This window comes from Perognathus longimembris, chromosome 1, assembly GCF_023159225.1.
Source record: "Perognathus longimembris pacificus isolate PPM17 chromosome 1, ASM2315922v1, whole genome shotgun sequence".
Classification (NCBI taxonomy): Eukaryota; Metazoa; Chordata; class Mammalia; order Rodentia; family Heteromyidae; genus Perognathus; species Perognathus longimembris.
This window is the reverse complement of record NC_063161.1, coordinates 95,658,694-95,674,664: the sequence shown is the minus strand read 5'-3', so window position 1 is coordinate 95,674,664 and position 15,971 is coordinate 95,658,694. Positions and strand designations below refer to the sequence as shown.

The 15,971-nt window shown below is 39.0% G+C and overlaps 1 protein-coding gene across 3 annotated transcripts in view; it reads right to left on the bottom strand.

Annotated features, from left to right (window-relative positions):
• Positions 1–15,971, bottom strand: part of Cemip2 (cell migration inducing hyaluronidase 2) — a 76,115-nt gene that overhangs the window by 40,229 nt on the left and 19,915 nt on the right. For all 3 annotated transcript variants that reach the window (XM_048332530.1, XM_048332522.1, XM_048332538.1), the window contains exons 3-6: positions 13,382–13,522; positions 12,251–12,812; positions 7,129–7,298; positions 2,199–2,387 (exon numbers count right to left, since the gene is read on the bottom strand). In XM_048332530.1, the coding sequence (XP_048188487.1) occupies positions 2,199–2,387; positions 7,129–7,298; positions 12,251–12,812; positions 13,382–13,522 (1,062 nt within the window). The remainder of the gene's footprint in view (positions 1–2,198; positions 2,388–7,128; positions 7,299–12,250; positions 12,813–13,381; positions 13,523–15,971) is intronic.

The following is a 15,971-nucleotide window of genomic DNA, read 5'->3' as shown; positions in this document are numbered from 1 at the left end:
GCCAAAATCTTAGGACAGTTACTTGCAAGACAGTAGTGATCACCCTCATCTGTAGTGAAGGATCCCCCCTGGAGACAATCCTGAGGCAATGAACTCTCAAGATTCACTGTGGCCCCCTTTGAACCTGCCTGTGACTCATGTTTGTCTCTTGTAAGTATGCATACTTTTCTCATCTCTTATGTTTCCCCTCCCCCCTCAATTATCTCTATATAACCTAAGGAAAATATCTACTCCTCCCAAAAACCCTAAAGAGGTAGAGTCTTCCTGTGGCTGCCCCATAATAAATCTCCTTTCACTCTCCTTTTCCATATCTCTTTTCGGCATTTGGGAGGAGTGGCCAGACCTGACATAAGAAACTTCTGGAGTTTGGCCTTGGGGTCTAAAAACCTCGTTTAATTTCTTTTTATTTTTTTTTGTCAGTCCGGGGGGCTAGGACTCAGGGCCTGAGCACTGTCCTTGGCTTCTTTTTGCTCAAGGCTAGCACTCTGCCACTTGAGCCACAGCACCACTTCTGGCCATTTTCTGTATATGTGGTGCTGGGGAACTGAACCCAGGGCCTCATGTATACGAGGCAAGCACTCTTGCCACTAGGCCATATCCCCAGCCCAGGTTTAATTTTTAATATACTATTATTACTCATTCTTTTATATCTCTACCTTCTCTTTTCTACATCTACCTTCCTTAAAAGCCCTCTAATAATGAGTTATTCTCTGATGGTCTCAGGAAGGAAAAATGCAAATAAATCATGGGAGTGGAATTCATGGAGACTCATCACATAGACTTATGAACAAGAGTGGGAATTTCCAAAAAATATTAATACCAGATGTGAATCTTCATAACTTTTGAGCTTTTCCTTTTACACTCTTTGTTTCTGTGGGGTTTTTAAAATTTCTTTCTTTTTTTTACTTATGCCTAGCATTATCAAGAGAAGGAGAGGGGCTGGGGATATAGCCTAGTGGCAAGAGCGCTTGCCTCGTATACATGAAGCCCTGGGTTCCATTCCCCAGCACCACATATACAGAAAATGGCCAGAAGTGGCGCTGTGACTCAAGTGGCAGAGTGCTAGCCTTGAGCAAAAAGAAGCCAGGGACAGTGCTCAGGCCCTGAGTCCAAGGCCCAGGACTGGCAAAAAAAAAAAAAAAAAAAGAGAAGGAGAAGTATCAGACTGAATAAAGTACAGAGGGGGAAAAATGTCAAGTTAAGCTAATCAATTCTATTTGTTTTCAATATGGCAATTCTTGTCTGAAGCTTCAAGGCTCTAGATTTCTGATTACTCCAAGTTACTACAAAATGTCATTAAGTAATTTTTAAAGAGTTGCTATGAACTTCTGCTCTCCACCATCATTGTATAACCTTGAATACATAAACAAGAAAAGCACTATGATTGAATTACACAGTGAACACTTCAAGTGAGGCAACAGACAACAGGGGTTTTGCCACACTAGGTCAGAATAAGTAAAAATTTCAGCCAAATTCTTGCTACATCCAGCTTACAGTGACAATCTCTGTGTATTGTTCTCTGTCTAAAACTCTGCTCTTCAGGATTATAGTTGGAAATACCACCTAATGAAAAAATCTTTTGGGTTCTATTTTAAATATTTATTTATTTAGAAACTCAAAAACCATAGAACTCTTTTTTTAATTAAGAAACACTTCTGCCAGGTACTAGTGGGTCATACCTGTAATCCTAGCTCCTCAAGAGGCTGAGATCTGAGGATTGTGGTTCAAAGCCAGCCAGGACAGCAAAGTCCATGAGACACTTGTCTCTAATAAAAAAACTACTCAGAAAGAGCCAGAAGAGGCATTGTGACTCAAGGGGTAGAGAGCTATCCTTGAGCAGGAAGAAGCTCCAGGACAGTGCCCAGGCCCTAAGTTCAAGCCCTAGGACAAGAAAAAAAAAAAAATTAAGAACCCTTTCTGCTGGATGCCAGTGACTCACACATTTAATCCTAAAATACTCAAGAAACTGAGATTTGGAGTCACAATTTGAGCGCAGTCCAGTTCAGTAGGTATCATCTCCAATTAAAGAACAAATAACAAGGAACAGAGAGGTATGGCTCAAGTGGTGAAGTGCTCAAAGAGCACCCAAGGTCCTAAGTTCAAATCCCAGTACAGAAACCTACTATAGATAAGGTCTCAGAAATGAAATCCCAAGAAAAGCACGTGTTTCCTAAGAAGCATTTGAAGCAGCCCACTACCTTTGACTTTGACCTGAAAACGGCTACACTCAGGACAGGGGAGAAGAGTGAACTCCTCCGCTTGGTACATGGAATAGTCAGTGCTTGCAACCACAATCTGGTCTCCGGGTTCCCAGCCGCTGACATCATCTAGAAGATGAAGCTTCACTCCATCCACAATCTCTACCTGGAAAGCTGAAAGAGAAATGCCTAAATAAAGAAAAAGGGGATGTATTAGCAGTTGTTGTTTTTTCTTCCTAAAAAAAAAATCAATCATCTCTATGATTCAAAAATCAGTTAAGATCAACATAATCAAACACATTTTTTTACAATTGCTAACCATGTATTCATCATTGTAGAGAACCCTCACTCTCCAAGAAGAATTCTATGTACTACTAGTCAAGATATAAGTTGTCACTTCAGTAAACTATTCTGTTAAGTTTGAAGAGTCCCAATCCCCATGTCATTTGCTATATCTTAAACTCATTTCAAACTGTAATCCTGCCCCACAGGTAAGATAAATATGTAACAAGAACATAGAACACTTAGCCAGCAGTGGCCAGGCAAAGAAAAGATCTGTAGTAACCATCCAGTGCTTCGAGTTGACTCAGGCACAGACATAAGATCACATTAGTGCAGAAAGAACCTAAATATTCTCAGTGAAAGGATGCCTCCAATACTATTTCATTGCTGTGCCTATGCTTAACATCTCATCTTTTTTCTTTAAATGATTCTATTCACTTATTAGATTTCTGAAGACGGTAAAGTCCACAGTCAAGGTACCAGTAAAGTCAGTAACTGATGAAAGTTTGCTTTCTTACAGATGGCTCCTTCTCCCCTGATCCTTGCATGGGAAGGAAAAAACAGATGCTTTATTTATTATCTGTAATGTCCTTTCACTCTTGTTCACCAAACCACCTTTTTATAATTGAAGGAAGAATCTTTTTTGTTGTTGACTTTTTTGTTGTTATTATTGTTGTTTTGGTGCTCTTGTCCAGAATTAAACTTAGGCACTACCCCTGATGCTTCTGACTCAAAGCTCTACCACTTGAGCCACAGCTCCACTTCTGGCTTTTTGGTAGATAACCGGGGATAAGAATTTCATAGACTTTCCTGGCTGGGCTGCTTTTGAACTGTGATCCTCAGGTCTCAGCTTCCTGAGTAGCAAGGATTACAAGCATAAGCCACCAGTGCCCAGCCGAAAGCCAATCTTAAAGACTCTCCAAACATCCTTCCTAGAAGTAACCTCTCCTTCCCATCTTCTCATACATCCTCATTCATGCCTTCCTTCCTGGCTAGGTCCATCAGTAAAAGCAGAGTGCATTCCTTTATCTCTTCATTACTCTTCTTCCCAGGACAGATGCACAAATGTCTACTCCGTGAAGTGAGTATAACCAATTTGATCTTCAGTGTAACCTGAGGTCACATGACAATGCTCTTGCCCAACTCAGCTCCTTTCTTAGGATGATATAAATTACCCAGCCAGTAACTAAAAGCTGATCTCCCTCAATGTCTCCTTTGAAATACAAAGCTGGTTCCCAATTAAGAAATCAAGAACTAAAAAGTGAATCTACCTCCTCCATAACTTCTTTTACATGCAACACAGCAGAGAAGGACTGCTTCCATCATGCCTGTGATGCAGAGAAACTGTATGTATGTATGATGTATAAAATTCCATGGAATGGAGGACAGCTACTTCAGCATCAATGGAGAAGAAATGCCTCCTATTTTAGAGATACTTGTTTAATAAATATAGACTTCCATCATCCTAACTGAAAACATACTACTTTGGAGCTAATTTAAGATGGTGATTCTGAGGAACAATAAAATGAGCAGAAGAAAATACTAACTTAGCAGAACCAAAAGGAAAGAGAGTCAGGCAAAGAAATTAAGAATATAGGGGCTGGGGATATGGCCTAGTGGCAAGAGAGCTTGCCTCGTATACATGAGGCCCTGGGTTCAATTCCCCAGCACCACATATACAGAAAATGGCCAGAAGTGGCGCTGTGGCTCAAGTGGCAGAGTGCTAGCCTTGAGCAAAAGGAAGCCAGGGACAGTGCTCAGGCCCTGAGTTCAAGGCCCAGGACTGGCCAAAAAAAAAAGGGAAAAAAAAGAATATAATACATTTTTACCATTTTGAGCTAAATATCCCCACAAAACCTAACTTGGCAAGTCTTGCATTCTGTTCTTTTACACTGTCTCTTCTCTCCTTTTTTTTTTTGTTGTTGTTGTTGCATTTTTGGAAAGTGTACTCTGCCCCACACATATCTACTAAGCCTTGAGTGTTTCTTAATACATTTCTTGCATTCAGCTACTAATGCCTATATCTAGATATTAGCCAAATATAACACAAATAACAGTAACTCTAACAATTGTAGTAATTAATATCTAATTGCTGTGGGGACTTCATGTGCATAATAACTTTGTATCAAAACAACTTTGAGACAGAAATTATTATTATACTCATTAGAGGGAAAGAAGCCTGGGGTCCACTAGTTTCAGCTTTTAAAGTCAAAGCTAAAATATGGTAGAGCCCAGAATCAAATGCAAATCTAACTCCAGAGCCAAATTTGTTGACCTGTGTATTAGACGATGTTCCAATAATACAAATAGGCAACTTAAGAACAAAAACCATTAAAATGCCCCATGAGAGTAACAACAATCATTATTCAATAAATGAAGTTTTATACTGTAGTGTAAAATGATATATAAACAGATAGATAAAGATCCCCAAAAGTAACTAGAAAACATTTGTTGCAAGATCCTTAGTATTCATTTGTTAAAAAAAAAAAAAGTTAGAAGTATAAAAGGAAATAAGGTCAGTTTTCCTGCTTCCTGGTGAGAATTTCCATCCCTTACAGAAAGTAAGAGTCACTGAGAATACTGGACACAAACAATAGCTCAGGACAAATCGTGAGAATATTCCCTCTTCCAGAAATGAGGAGTCATCGTAATGTGAAAATGAAAAGGAAAAGTTGACTCAAGGCTTAGCACTCCCCACCTCCTGCCTGGAACCTTACTGGAGGCAAGATCACTAAACACTTGTGGGACTAAAATCTTGCTAGGTAATACCAGCCATCCACCTATGCTTTTTGCCAGAGACAACCACATCATGGTAGAAAAAAGGAGAAAGCAGAGGAAGAAAGCTGCCCTTGATTCCAGCTTCTTCATCCATCACAGAAACAATTTCCTCACCCAAACTCAAGTTGTTTGTAGGCAACAGGTGAAGATTTCTATCACATACTAAAGACTCCATTTATTTGTTTGTTCTTAAGCAAAATATACCACTAGAACATTGTCTTCCCATCGCTGCTACACTGTATTGGGTACTTACTGCACAACACTATGCTAAAAGCTTCACATTCTTCACATCTCATACTCAGAGCAGCCAAAATGGTGGTTCCTATATTATTCCTCACCACATTTTTTTTTTAGGTGAGAAAACTGAGGTTTGGGAAGTTAAAGCCATGTGCCCATGATAATGTAATTAAGTACAAAAGCTGGCTTGGTGGAGTTCTATGCTAGTAAACACTTTGCTGGGTGCTTCTCTAAACAGTTATTTCTCTAGTCTAAAATAAAGCTTTCTAGGTAATCATAGTGTAATAGGCACCTCTTAGTGCCACTCATATCATACCAATTTTAGTATTATTTTTAAAAGGAAAAGCAATGTGGTAGACAAGAGTGGATCACAAGCTGCCAATACAACCTAGAGTTAAAAAACACCAAGATGGGTAAATGAAAAAATGCTATAGTGAGTATCCTTAAAAGAAAAACAAGCTGGGCACTAGAAGCTGGCTCCCTCCTGTAATCCTAGCTACTTAAGAATCTGAGATCTGAGGATCGAGGTTCAAATACAGCCTTATCTCCAATTAACCACCAGAACTCAACTGAAAGTTGAGTTGTGGCTCAAAGTGGTAGAGTGATAGCTTTGACCAAAGAGCTCAGAGACAGCGCTCAGGACCTGAGTTTAAGCCATATGACCGACAAAAAAGTAAAAACCAAAGCTCCCTCAACCCTCAGTGCTAGGTATTATTCAAATTTTAATCCTCTAGGAAGGATTTCAATAAAATTATGTTAAAGAAAATGTAAGAGACAGGCAACTGTTTTAGGAAAGTAAATCAAAATAAAATAGGGAAGAGTAATACATAAAACATTTAAAATTTTTAGAATATTTTTCACTGAAATAACTGTCCCTGAAAACTAAGGTTAAAAGGTTAATCTTTATTTTGTGTTTCTCTGGAATTTCTATTTGTCTACAGGATAAATATACTGGCTACATCATTATGGTAGCAAAAAAAAAAAAACAACCTATTTAAGTAAATGAAAAGATTTGTTTTCATAGCATATGGTTTTTTCCCCTCCTTTTATGCATCCTGGGGCTCCTGAACTTTTGTGCTCAAGGATAGCAGTTTACCACTTGAGCCACAGCTCCACTTCCAGATTTTGGTGGCTGAATGGAGATAAAGAGTCTCACAGATTTCCCTGCTCAAGCTGGCTTTGAACAATGATCCTCGGATCTCATCCTCCTGAGTAGTTAGGACTACAGGCATGAGCCACCTGTACTTGGCTCATCACATATGTTCAAATATATTATTTGCTAGTATGACTACACACAGAAAACAAAGTAAAAATAACCAGACTGCTGCTCACCTCCCCACTCAGATCAGTTCTGTTGGTATCAAATCCAGGAAATCTATTTTTACTGCTTAATCATACTCAATGACTCAGGAATCAAGAACAAAGTTCAAATGAAAGTGGCCAAACCAGCAGAACTAGTCCAAAGAGAACTTTTACATCTAATGACTTCAACACAGTAGGAAAACAAGTTTGAACTTCACCTGGCAAAGAAATCTAACCAGACAAGCCTATCATTTGAATATAATACTACAGTTTTTAAAATGTTACAAGATCTATCAAGTGTTTTAGAGGAGGATAAATGACACTTGCTTACCTTCATTCCATTCACTGTAAGCCATCACAGAGAACTTCTGACCATCCAGAGTATAAAATTCTCTCTGAGCCAGTGCCTTCCCCCCACTACTGTGGTTTTCATAGTTCCTCACAGATTCATTGCAGGAAGTGCTTCCACCATCAATGACACCAACTAAAGCCCAAGCTTGTCTGGACAGGAAGAGAGCATGCACATTTGATTATTTGTCATGGTTAAGTCCCAAATCTCTTATTCTGACATAATAACAGGCTGCGTGCATGAGTGCGTGTGTGTGCTAGTCCTGGGGCTTGAACTCTGGGCCTTGCACTCTTAACTTTCTTACACAAGACTGGTACTCTACCACTTGAACCACACCTCCACTTTTGGTTTTTTGGTGGTTAATTAAAGATAAGAGTCTCATAGACTTTTCTGCCTGTACTAGCTCTGGACAACAATCCTCAGATAGCAGCCTCTTGAATAGCTAGGATTACAGGCATGAGCCACTAACATGTAACTTGCAGGTTGTTGTTTAGTTTTGTAATTTTTGCTGTTTTCCTAATAAGCCTCTTTTGTTGTAACTGTAAACTTTGAAATTACCAATGTCACAGAAGCAAATGCATGTAACTTTTAAAACTTGTCTGTCTACCTTGATTAACAGGTAAATTTTCCAACGATTATGATTTAACTGCTCATGGACCTTCTTTTCCAATACATACCCACCTCACTCACTCACCTACTTCTTGGTTTTCTTTTTAAGTAATAATCACCAATTCTCTCTTATTTTTTTCATTTGTTAGGGAAGTTTGAGACTTTCTATGCAACTCAGTGTGACCTTCAACTCTTGATCCTCCTGCCTCTACTTGGAGTTGGGATTACAGGCATATGTCACCTGGCTTTCTGTTGTATTTTTGATAATTTGGGCTTTTTATTTTGTTGGCTTTTTGTGGTAAGGTGAGGGCAGGTAGGGATGGAATGAATCCATGGCCTAGCTTTGGTTTGGAAAATTCCCCAGCCGATCTGAATGTTCAACTACAGGGGGGACAACTGAATTGAATTTGAACTGAGGTTGAACAATGGTTCTAAAACCATTTTGTCAGTATCTGAATCACCTCAGGGAGAATCATTGGGGAGAAGAGCAAATCTGCATTTTAACAAGCTCCCAAGTGCTGCTGCTAGAGGAGCACTCTCTGAGAACCGCTCAACTAGAGATTAGAACTTCAAGTAGTAATTATCAACATACACTGAATTCAGTCACCTGCTATCCTAACTGAAAAGATAGGTCCCGGCCATCCCAGGGGACCATGCAGAGACAATCACAGACAGGAGAAGAAGGTTCAGAAGGAGATTTATTAGTGGGACCATAGTTCCCAGGGGAGGGCCTCTATACCTCATCCAAGTGGCAGCTTCACTTTCTGGGGCTAAAGGGGAAGTAGGTAGGTCTTAATAGTGAGTAGGAGTGTCTCATCAGGTATGGGTGGATCTGGGGCTAATGGGAGGAGCTGAGGACCTGAGGCTAAGGAAATGCTAACAATAACCCTTGAGATTCTAGGTATTTGAATAAAGACTTAGGTGTGCAGACTTGGTAGAGAACTACTGAGTTAGAAGTTTCTTAACATTCTTAAAGCCGCAGAATCACTCTTTCCAACAGATTTTCAATTTTCATCATCTTTTGAAAGCAATTTGTCAGTAAATGTCATTTTGGCTCTGTAATCTTGACTATCAGAGAAACTTGCTCAAGCTTGTGGCCAAAATCAGGCAAAGAAAAAGAAGAGTTTTCTAACTAAGAGTTAGAAAATTTGCCTTAAGCTTACCTGGTTCAAAACATAAGAAAAACCGTGAACTTCCTTGTTCAGAAAAGAAATGTCACATGTAATCTATGCCAAACAGATGGCTGGATATTCAGATAAAAGTTAACCAAAGCATGCCTACACCCTTATAAATTCTGCAGCTGCCCTTGTGTGGATTAACTACCCTTTAGCTGACAATGCTTCAGAGTTCTATTTATATTCCATGATACTGCAGAAAGAATCAAGTAAAGTCTGAAGTTATCTCCTATTTGAGAAGGAAGGAGAGGAAGAATGTCAGAGGCTTTCCGTTATTTACCAGAAATGCATAGGCAGCTCAACAATGCTCCATTCTATGACATTATCTGCAAAACACTCCTACTTCCCTCCTCCTCAAGAAAAAAATTCCATGCACTGGAACATTATCTTCAAAGGAATATGTGTTTATGTACACTGCAGATAATGACACAATGGACCATGAGTGAAAGACCACAATTCTTATACCAAATCAGCACTATTTTTTTTTCATTGTCATTTTTCTTTTTTTTAAAATATATTTTATGTAGCTCCATTGCCTATTATTTTGTAATTTATTTATTATTTGAACACAAATTTTTTGACAAGGTGTTGTGCAAAATGGGTACGGTTACATAGTAGGGCAGTGTGTACATTTCTTGTGATATCTTACACCCTGTTTTTCTTTCCCTTCCCTAGGTCAGGTAGACATATATACAATACACAATGTACCAAGCACTACCAGCACTATTGCACGTGCGCGCGCGCATGTGTGTGTGTGTGTGTATGTGTGTGTGTTTGAGAGAGAGAGAGAGAGAGAGAGTGCATGGGTGCGAATTCAGGGCCTGGGTGCAGTCCCTAAGCTTTTCTGCTCAGGGCTAGCACTCTAGGAATTGAGCTACAATTCGACTTCTGGCTTTTAAATAGTTACTTGGAAATAAGAGTCTCACAGACTTTCCTGCTTGGATTGGCTTCAAACCTGGATCCTCAGATCTCAGCCTCTGGAGTAGCTAGGATTGCAGCACTATTTTAAAGGGAATTTCAAAACCAATTCAGTACAGATTGTAACCAATCAAAATATTCACACCTAGGGATGATTCGAATCTAGAAACAATGATGGGATGAAGAAATAGAAGTTGTAGTACCTGATCATTACGACACAGAGTTTGGACCTTAAAGTCCCCCCAAAGCTGCTGTGTTAAAGGTTTGGTCCCCATCTCATGGCACTACTGGGAAGCATTTGAAACTTAATGAAGTGGGGCCCATGAGGTCATGGAAGCTGTGATCTCAAAGGGCAAATTCTCTCTCCTCCTCACCTTTTCCTGGCTACCATGTGACCAGTAGCTCTGCTCTACCACATAATATCCCCTATGATGTTCCACCCTGCCACAGGCCCAAAGCAACAAAGCCAAATGATCCTATACTGAAAACTCTGAGACCATAGCCGAAGTAAATCTTTATTCCTCACAAGTGGATTGTCTCAGGGAATTTTGAGACAGCTAAAACATGTCTCAAAATATTAGCCTTGGGGCTGGGGATATGGCCTAGTGGCAAGAGTGCCTGCCTCGGATACACGAGGCCCTAGGTTCGATTCCCCAGCACCACATATACAGAAAACCGCCAGAAGCGGTGCTGTGGCTCAAGCGGCAGAGTGCTAGCCTTGAGCGAGAAGAAGCCAGGGACAGTGCTCAGGCCCTGAGTCCAAGGCCCAGGAATGGCAAAAAAAAAAAAAAAAAAAAAAAAAGCCTTGGGGAGGGGGGAATGAGGGAGGAGGTAACAAACAGTAAAAGAAATGTATCCAATGCCTAATGTATGAAACTGTAACCTCTCTGTACATCAGTTTGAAAATAAAAATAAAAAAAATATTAGCCTCGAGAAAACAGACTAAGACAAAAGGCATCTAACTTTGAGAAGGCTTCCATTCCTAAGTCTCGAAAATATAGAAAAGATGGTAAAGAAACATTAATAGAAGTTTTGTTTTTCTCTTTTCAGTACTGGAGTTTGAATTCAGGGCCTCATACTCACTTAGTTTGCTTTCTCTACCATTTGAGCAATGCTTCCAGTCTAGTTATTTCTGGTTATTTTGCAGATGGAGTCTTGTGGACCTTTCTGCATGGACTGACTTTGAATCATTATCCTCCATATCATTCATATATATATATATATATATATATATATATACACACACACACATATATATTAACATATATATTTAAACCCTGAGGTTTTTTCATGATATGCCCTAGGTCTAGACTGCTCTCCTTCCTTGCTGTCTACATAGCATACTTCTAAAAGTTCCTCCAGGTCTCAGGTTTCTACTTTTATCTCCATTACCTCCTTCAGCTTCACCAAGGGTCTCACTGTATGATCATCTGTGTAGGTCTCTTTACCCATTCCTGGGACAGTACCCATCTATCTGAATATCAATAGATGCCCAACACTTTACATCTTCTAAATGAAATGTGGACAAAAACTATAGACTCTTTTCCTTCATTACTTTTTTTCTCCCCAAGAATTTCTGCAGATAGTATTCTATTTGACAGCTATAAAAAAAAAAGTAACTAGAGGTATGTCAGTGTATGGGTTTCAAGGTCCTCTTACTCTTTCACACTGTAGATATTTTCCATTTAAGATCATTCAGAAGAATTATAACTGCTGTGGAGTTGATTTTTTTTCCTTACTAAATGTTGAGAAAGCGACTTCCCCAGCCTTCAGGAAACCATGGTTTCTCAGTAAGGCAGCATAAGAACCACAAATAGTAGAAATGCATTCTGCTATCTGGATGAATTTACTAAGCATGCCAAGTTTTTGTTTCCTTTTACATGTTGAGACTATAGAATTGAGCCAATCTAACATAGGGATTCAAATTAGCTGGAAAAGGATACAAAAGAAGAAAGAAAAAAGAATTCTGAGCTGTTCCCTCCCCCTTAGAATTTTAAGATGGATTTGAGGCCTTTGCAATGGAATTGTGCCTGAACCTTTCCCTTCTTAGGTTAAGTCCATTAGGCCAAGTTTCATGAGCCCAGAGTTTCATTATCTTTAGGAAGGAATAAAATGAGGAAGTCTCTTGGAGACAAACTGACTTTCATTCACCTGACCATTTTCAGCCCACTGATATTCTTTTCCCCAACCCTGAAAGGATTGTTAACAAAAAGCTTCCTAACCTAAGCAATGACAAGAGCTTTTGTATAGCATATCTGATTATCAGAGAGGTAACCAGACCCACCAATGGGAATGACCATTCCCACAACTGAGGCAGGTCCTGGGGTACCTAGCTTTTCACCTCTCATACCAATGCACACCCTAACACAGAGCTGGGAAGAAAAAGGACAAGGTACGCCTACCTATAGCCAAGTCCTTGGATCAGTGTACTTCCCAATCGATCCTGGATCATCTGGATAGTTCCTTGTAGGAGGCTCTTGACTGCTGAATCTCCCACAGCGATAGCAACAATCCGACCCGGATCCTGGACTCTGAGGAATTCCTGAAGCCGCCTGCTCTCATTGTGGTATTCATGGGTATCAAACTTCACACTTTCCAAAATTTTGGCTGTATCTTGGTCAATGACCCTCACATTGAGGCCCCGGGAAAAGGCCTTTTCAAAGGTGTAGGACCCAAAGGGTAGGCCTGAGGCATACACAGTCCTTGCCAACAATGTCCATGATGTCTTCCGGGCCCCGTGCAATTCCAGTGTCCCACCAGCTTCCACACCAATAAATTTTTTGCCAAACGTTGGCATACTTTCCCCTTCATCTGACTTCCCATACAAGGTAATTGTCGCCTGGGATTTATAGCGGCATTTTTCTGCTCCAATATGAAGCGTTCCACCATCCTGGATTAGGATGTAACGAGTCCTCAAAGTAATATTTCTGGATCCATCTTTATCATCCCCAAATACAAGCAATCCTGCAAAGAAAAGAACTCATGTAAGCCAATCTGGAAAACATCCTTCAAACCTACAGAAAAATACATTTTACCTTATGAAAGAAAGATACACTTCCATAATTAAGTTGGGAAATTTCTAGTAAGGATCTCTTTAGGAAATTAAATTAGTTTCAAAACAAAGTAAATGAAAAAGAAATGAAGAGTTTATTTATATCAACATACTGGAAATGCCCAGGAGTATGAATTCTAATCCATTCACTTTTAGAGGTAAATCCTTTTGAGGAAAAAAATACTTCAGGGTCTATATATCAGAAAGTCAAATCTGCACATGGTAATCCTTATTATAACCAAGATTCATCTATAATGCAACTCCCTTATTTCCTTGTCTATAATGGACTTCCTAGTCTGTGATTTCTAAGGCCCTCATAGCTCTTGAATTCTATGGGTCAAACAAAGGAACTAAACCCATTCTATGGTTTGGTTGTATATCCTAAAAGGTACTAAGAACAGTTTTCTACATAAGGAATACCAAGAATCTCCCACTGTGCAGAGCAACTCTGCCCTTCCCATAGGCAGAGATCATAACGCACCTCCATCCTGAATGACTATAGAATTCACTGTGGCATCTGAGGTCAGACGAAACTTATCTCCTTCCTTGATAACAACTTGCTTGGCAGGATCTTGTCCAGGATCCCAGTTCCTGAGATGGGGATTTTGATCTGGGCAATTCTCTATAGAACAACACAACATTGATATGCAAAGATAAGTTGAGTCAATCCAAGCACTGTCATCACTAAATACAGACATATCTCCACTTCCTGCCACTATGATAAAATTTCACCCCTTCCCAAAGTTAACATTTTTTTTAAGTGTTACTGTAAAACTCAACTGCTTGACTATAGTTCAGATTCTTCATAAGGAGTTCCCCTGAACCATTTACTCTGGAAATATACCAACAATAAAATACAAAGCCATGGCTTGTTCTTGGACTTATATTAGAAAGTTATCTTAGAAAAGAAAATAAAGGGCTGAGTTTGGAGCTCTGTGGTAGAGGATTGCCTAAGGCCTTGGTTTCAATTCTCAGTACTGCCAAAATTGAAGAGGGGGGGTAGATGATAATATGCCTATATATATGTAAATAAATAGAAACTGCTAAATAAAATATCTATTAGTGATCACAAATTTCTATGCACATGAATCACAAAGTGACAAGAACTGTACCACTTTACACTCATGTTCACTTTCCCAACAAAACTGCTGGAGGCAAGAGGCTAAAATCATGACTTCTCATTTTCAGAGATGAGGAAATTATAGATTACAGAAGCCAGACCCAAGATTACTTAGAAAGATGAGTCATAAGAAAGTTCCATCTTCAAGAAATGAGGTTCCTATTTGCCATGTTCATTTAGTAGAACTAGAATTTGCCTCTTAAACAGGTGACAATTAAATCATAGGGATTTATGCATGAAATCCTTAGTTTCTGCCAGCCAGAAGGATGGGAAAAATCACACTTTGAATTTTGACTAATAACCAAGTATTTCCATCGCGTATGAGATAAGCGAATGTTAAGCAATGTGGTAATTACAAACAACCCCAGAACAAGGATGGGGCTAGTGTAACTAAACAAACAACCCCAGAACAAGGATGGGGCTAGTGTAACTGAGATGGCTTCATGGAATAGGTGACACTAGACTGAGACCCCAAAAGGATGGATAATGTGTAGATAAGAAAAACATAAAGAAGAGAAAATAATACAAGAAATACAAGTATTCTTTTTCATCCAAATTAATTTGGTCACTCAAGTTAGAAGAACAAGTCACCTGTATTTAAGCTGTGAAAGAACTGGAGTACTTGAGAACTGGCAGAAAAAAATTCCATTGGTTAAGGTAGAAGGTTCACATGGGAGAACAGTATGAGAAAAAATAGAGACTAGATGTAGCACAAAAATAATCTACATAGAAGAAAAAAAATCAGCTTCTTCACTTTGATCTTGTAGAACCCCAACAAAAAAAAATTGCCTATTTCTAAGCACTTAGGTTCCCTATGCTTATGCCTACACTTAGACATGACAAGAACTACGCAATTCAAATTAGTCCCACTATTAAGTCCTTAGCAATTATTACATAGAATTTTTTTCATGGAGGCTTCATAATCAATATTTAATTCTTCAGATAAATCCATGATGACTCTATTATACTAAAAAAGAAAATCTTTGGGGCTGACAGTATGGCTCAGTGATAGAACACTAGCTTAGCATGCCAAATATACTGATTTTCAACAACCAGCACTGTCAAAAAAATACCAAAATAAATAAAAGTATAAACAGCCCTTCTTTCTATCAAAGAAGTAAGAAATATCTCCAGCCTTTCCTGACCAAGGATTTTATTTTTTTAACTTCTTTCGTCAACCTCCCTCTATTCCTATAAAACATCCAGCTGGAATTCTCCATGTTGTTATATAAGAAGAGGATGAATGCCCCTGTCACAAATATTATGATCAGCAGCACAGAAGGAAATCTGGATTTTGAGGTCTGGGGCCAACTGTAGTAGTTTCATAATTCTTCTTAATTGTTTATAATTATTTCCCATGAGAAGACTTCATTAGAACCACTGCCAAATTTCAGTCTGCTTCCTTGCAGAAAGATATAATTAATGAGTGTTATGTGGTGTGCTGAAAGACAGAAAAATACTTCAGCCAGACTCACCATACCAGCTACCCAGTTGTAAAGCATTTCTACTGTCAAAATGTAAACTTGAAGAATGCTGATTCATGGGACCACATCAGCAATTCCATGTCTTAGATGGAATGGGAAGCCACAATGGAAAGTCACAGATTTCAACTAATCTAGGATCCTCTTATTGCAGGATACAGGGGAGGGATGCAAAAGGAACAGGGAACCTGGTTATTCCACTGGGGAAGAGGACAGAGGAAATCCATACTCCATGCAAAGGAAATCAACATTATGAATTCAAAATTCACTTTAATGGCTTGATCAAAAAAGATCTTGATAAGAACATCTCTTCATATTGAGGGTAACAATGTTCGACAAGAAATATACTCACTACCTTATGTATGTAACTGTACTCCCTCAGTAAATCAGCTTGAAAACAAAATTAAACTTAAAAAAAAAAGAAGTACTGGTACTATACCTGCTAATGTTAAAATTTATGAACTATCTAA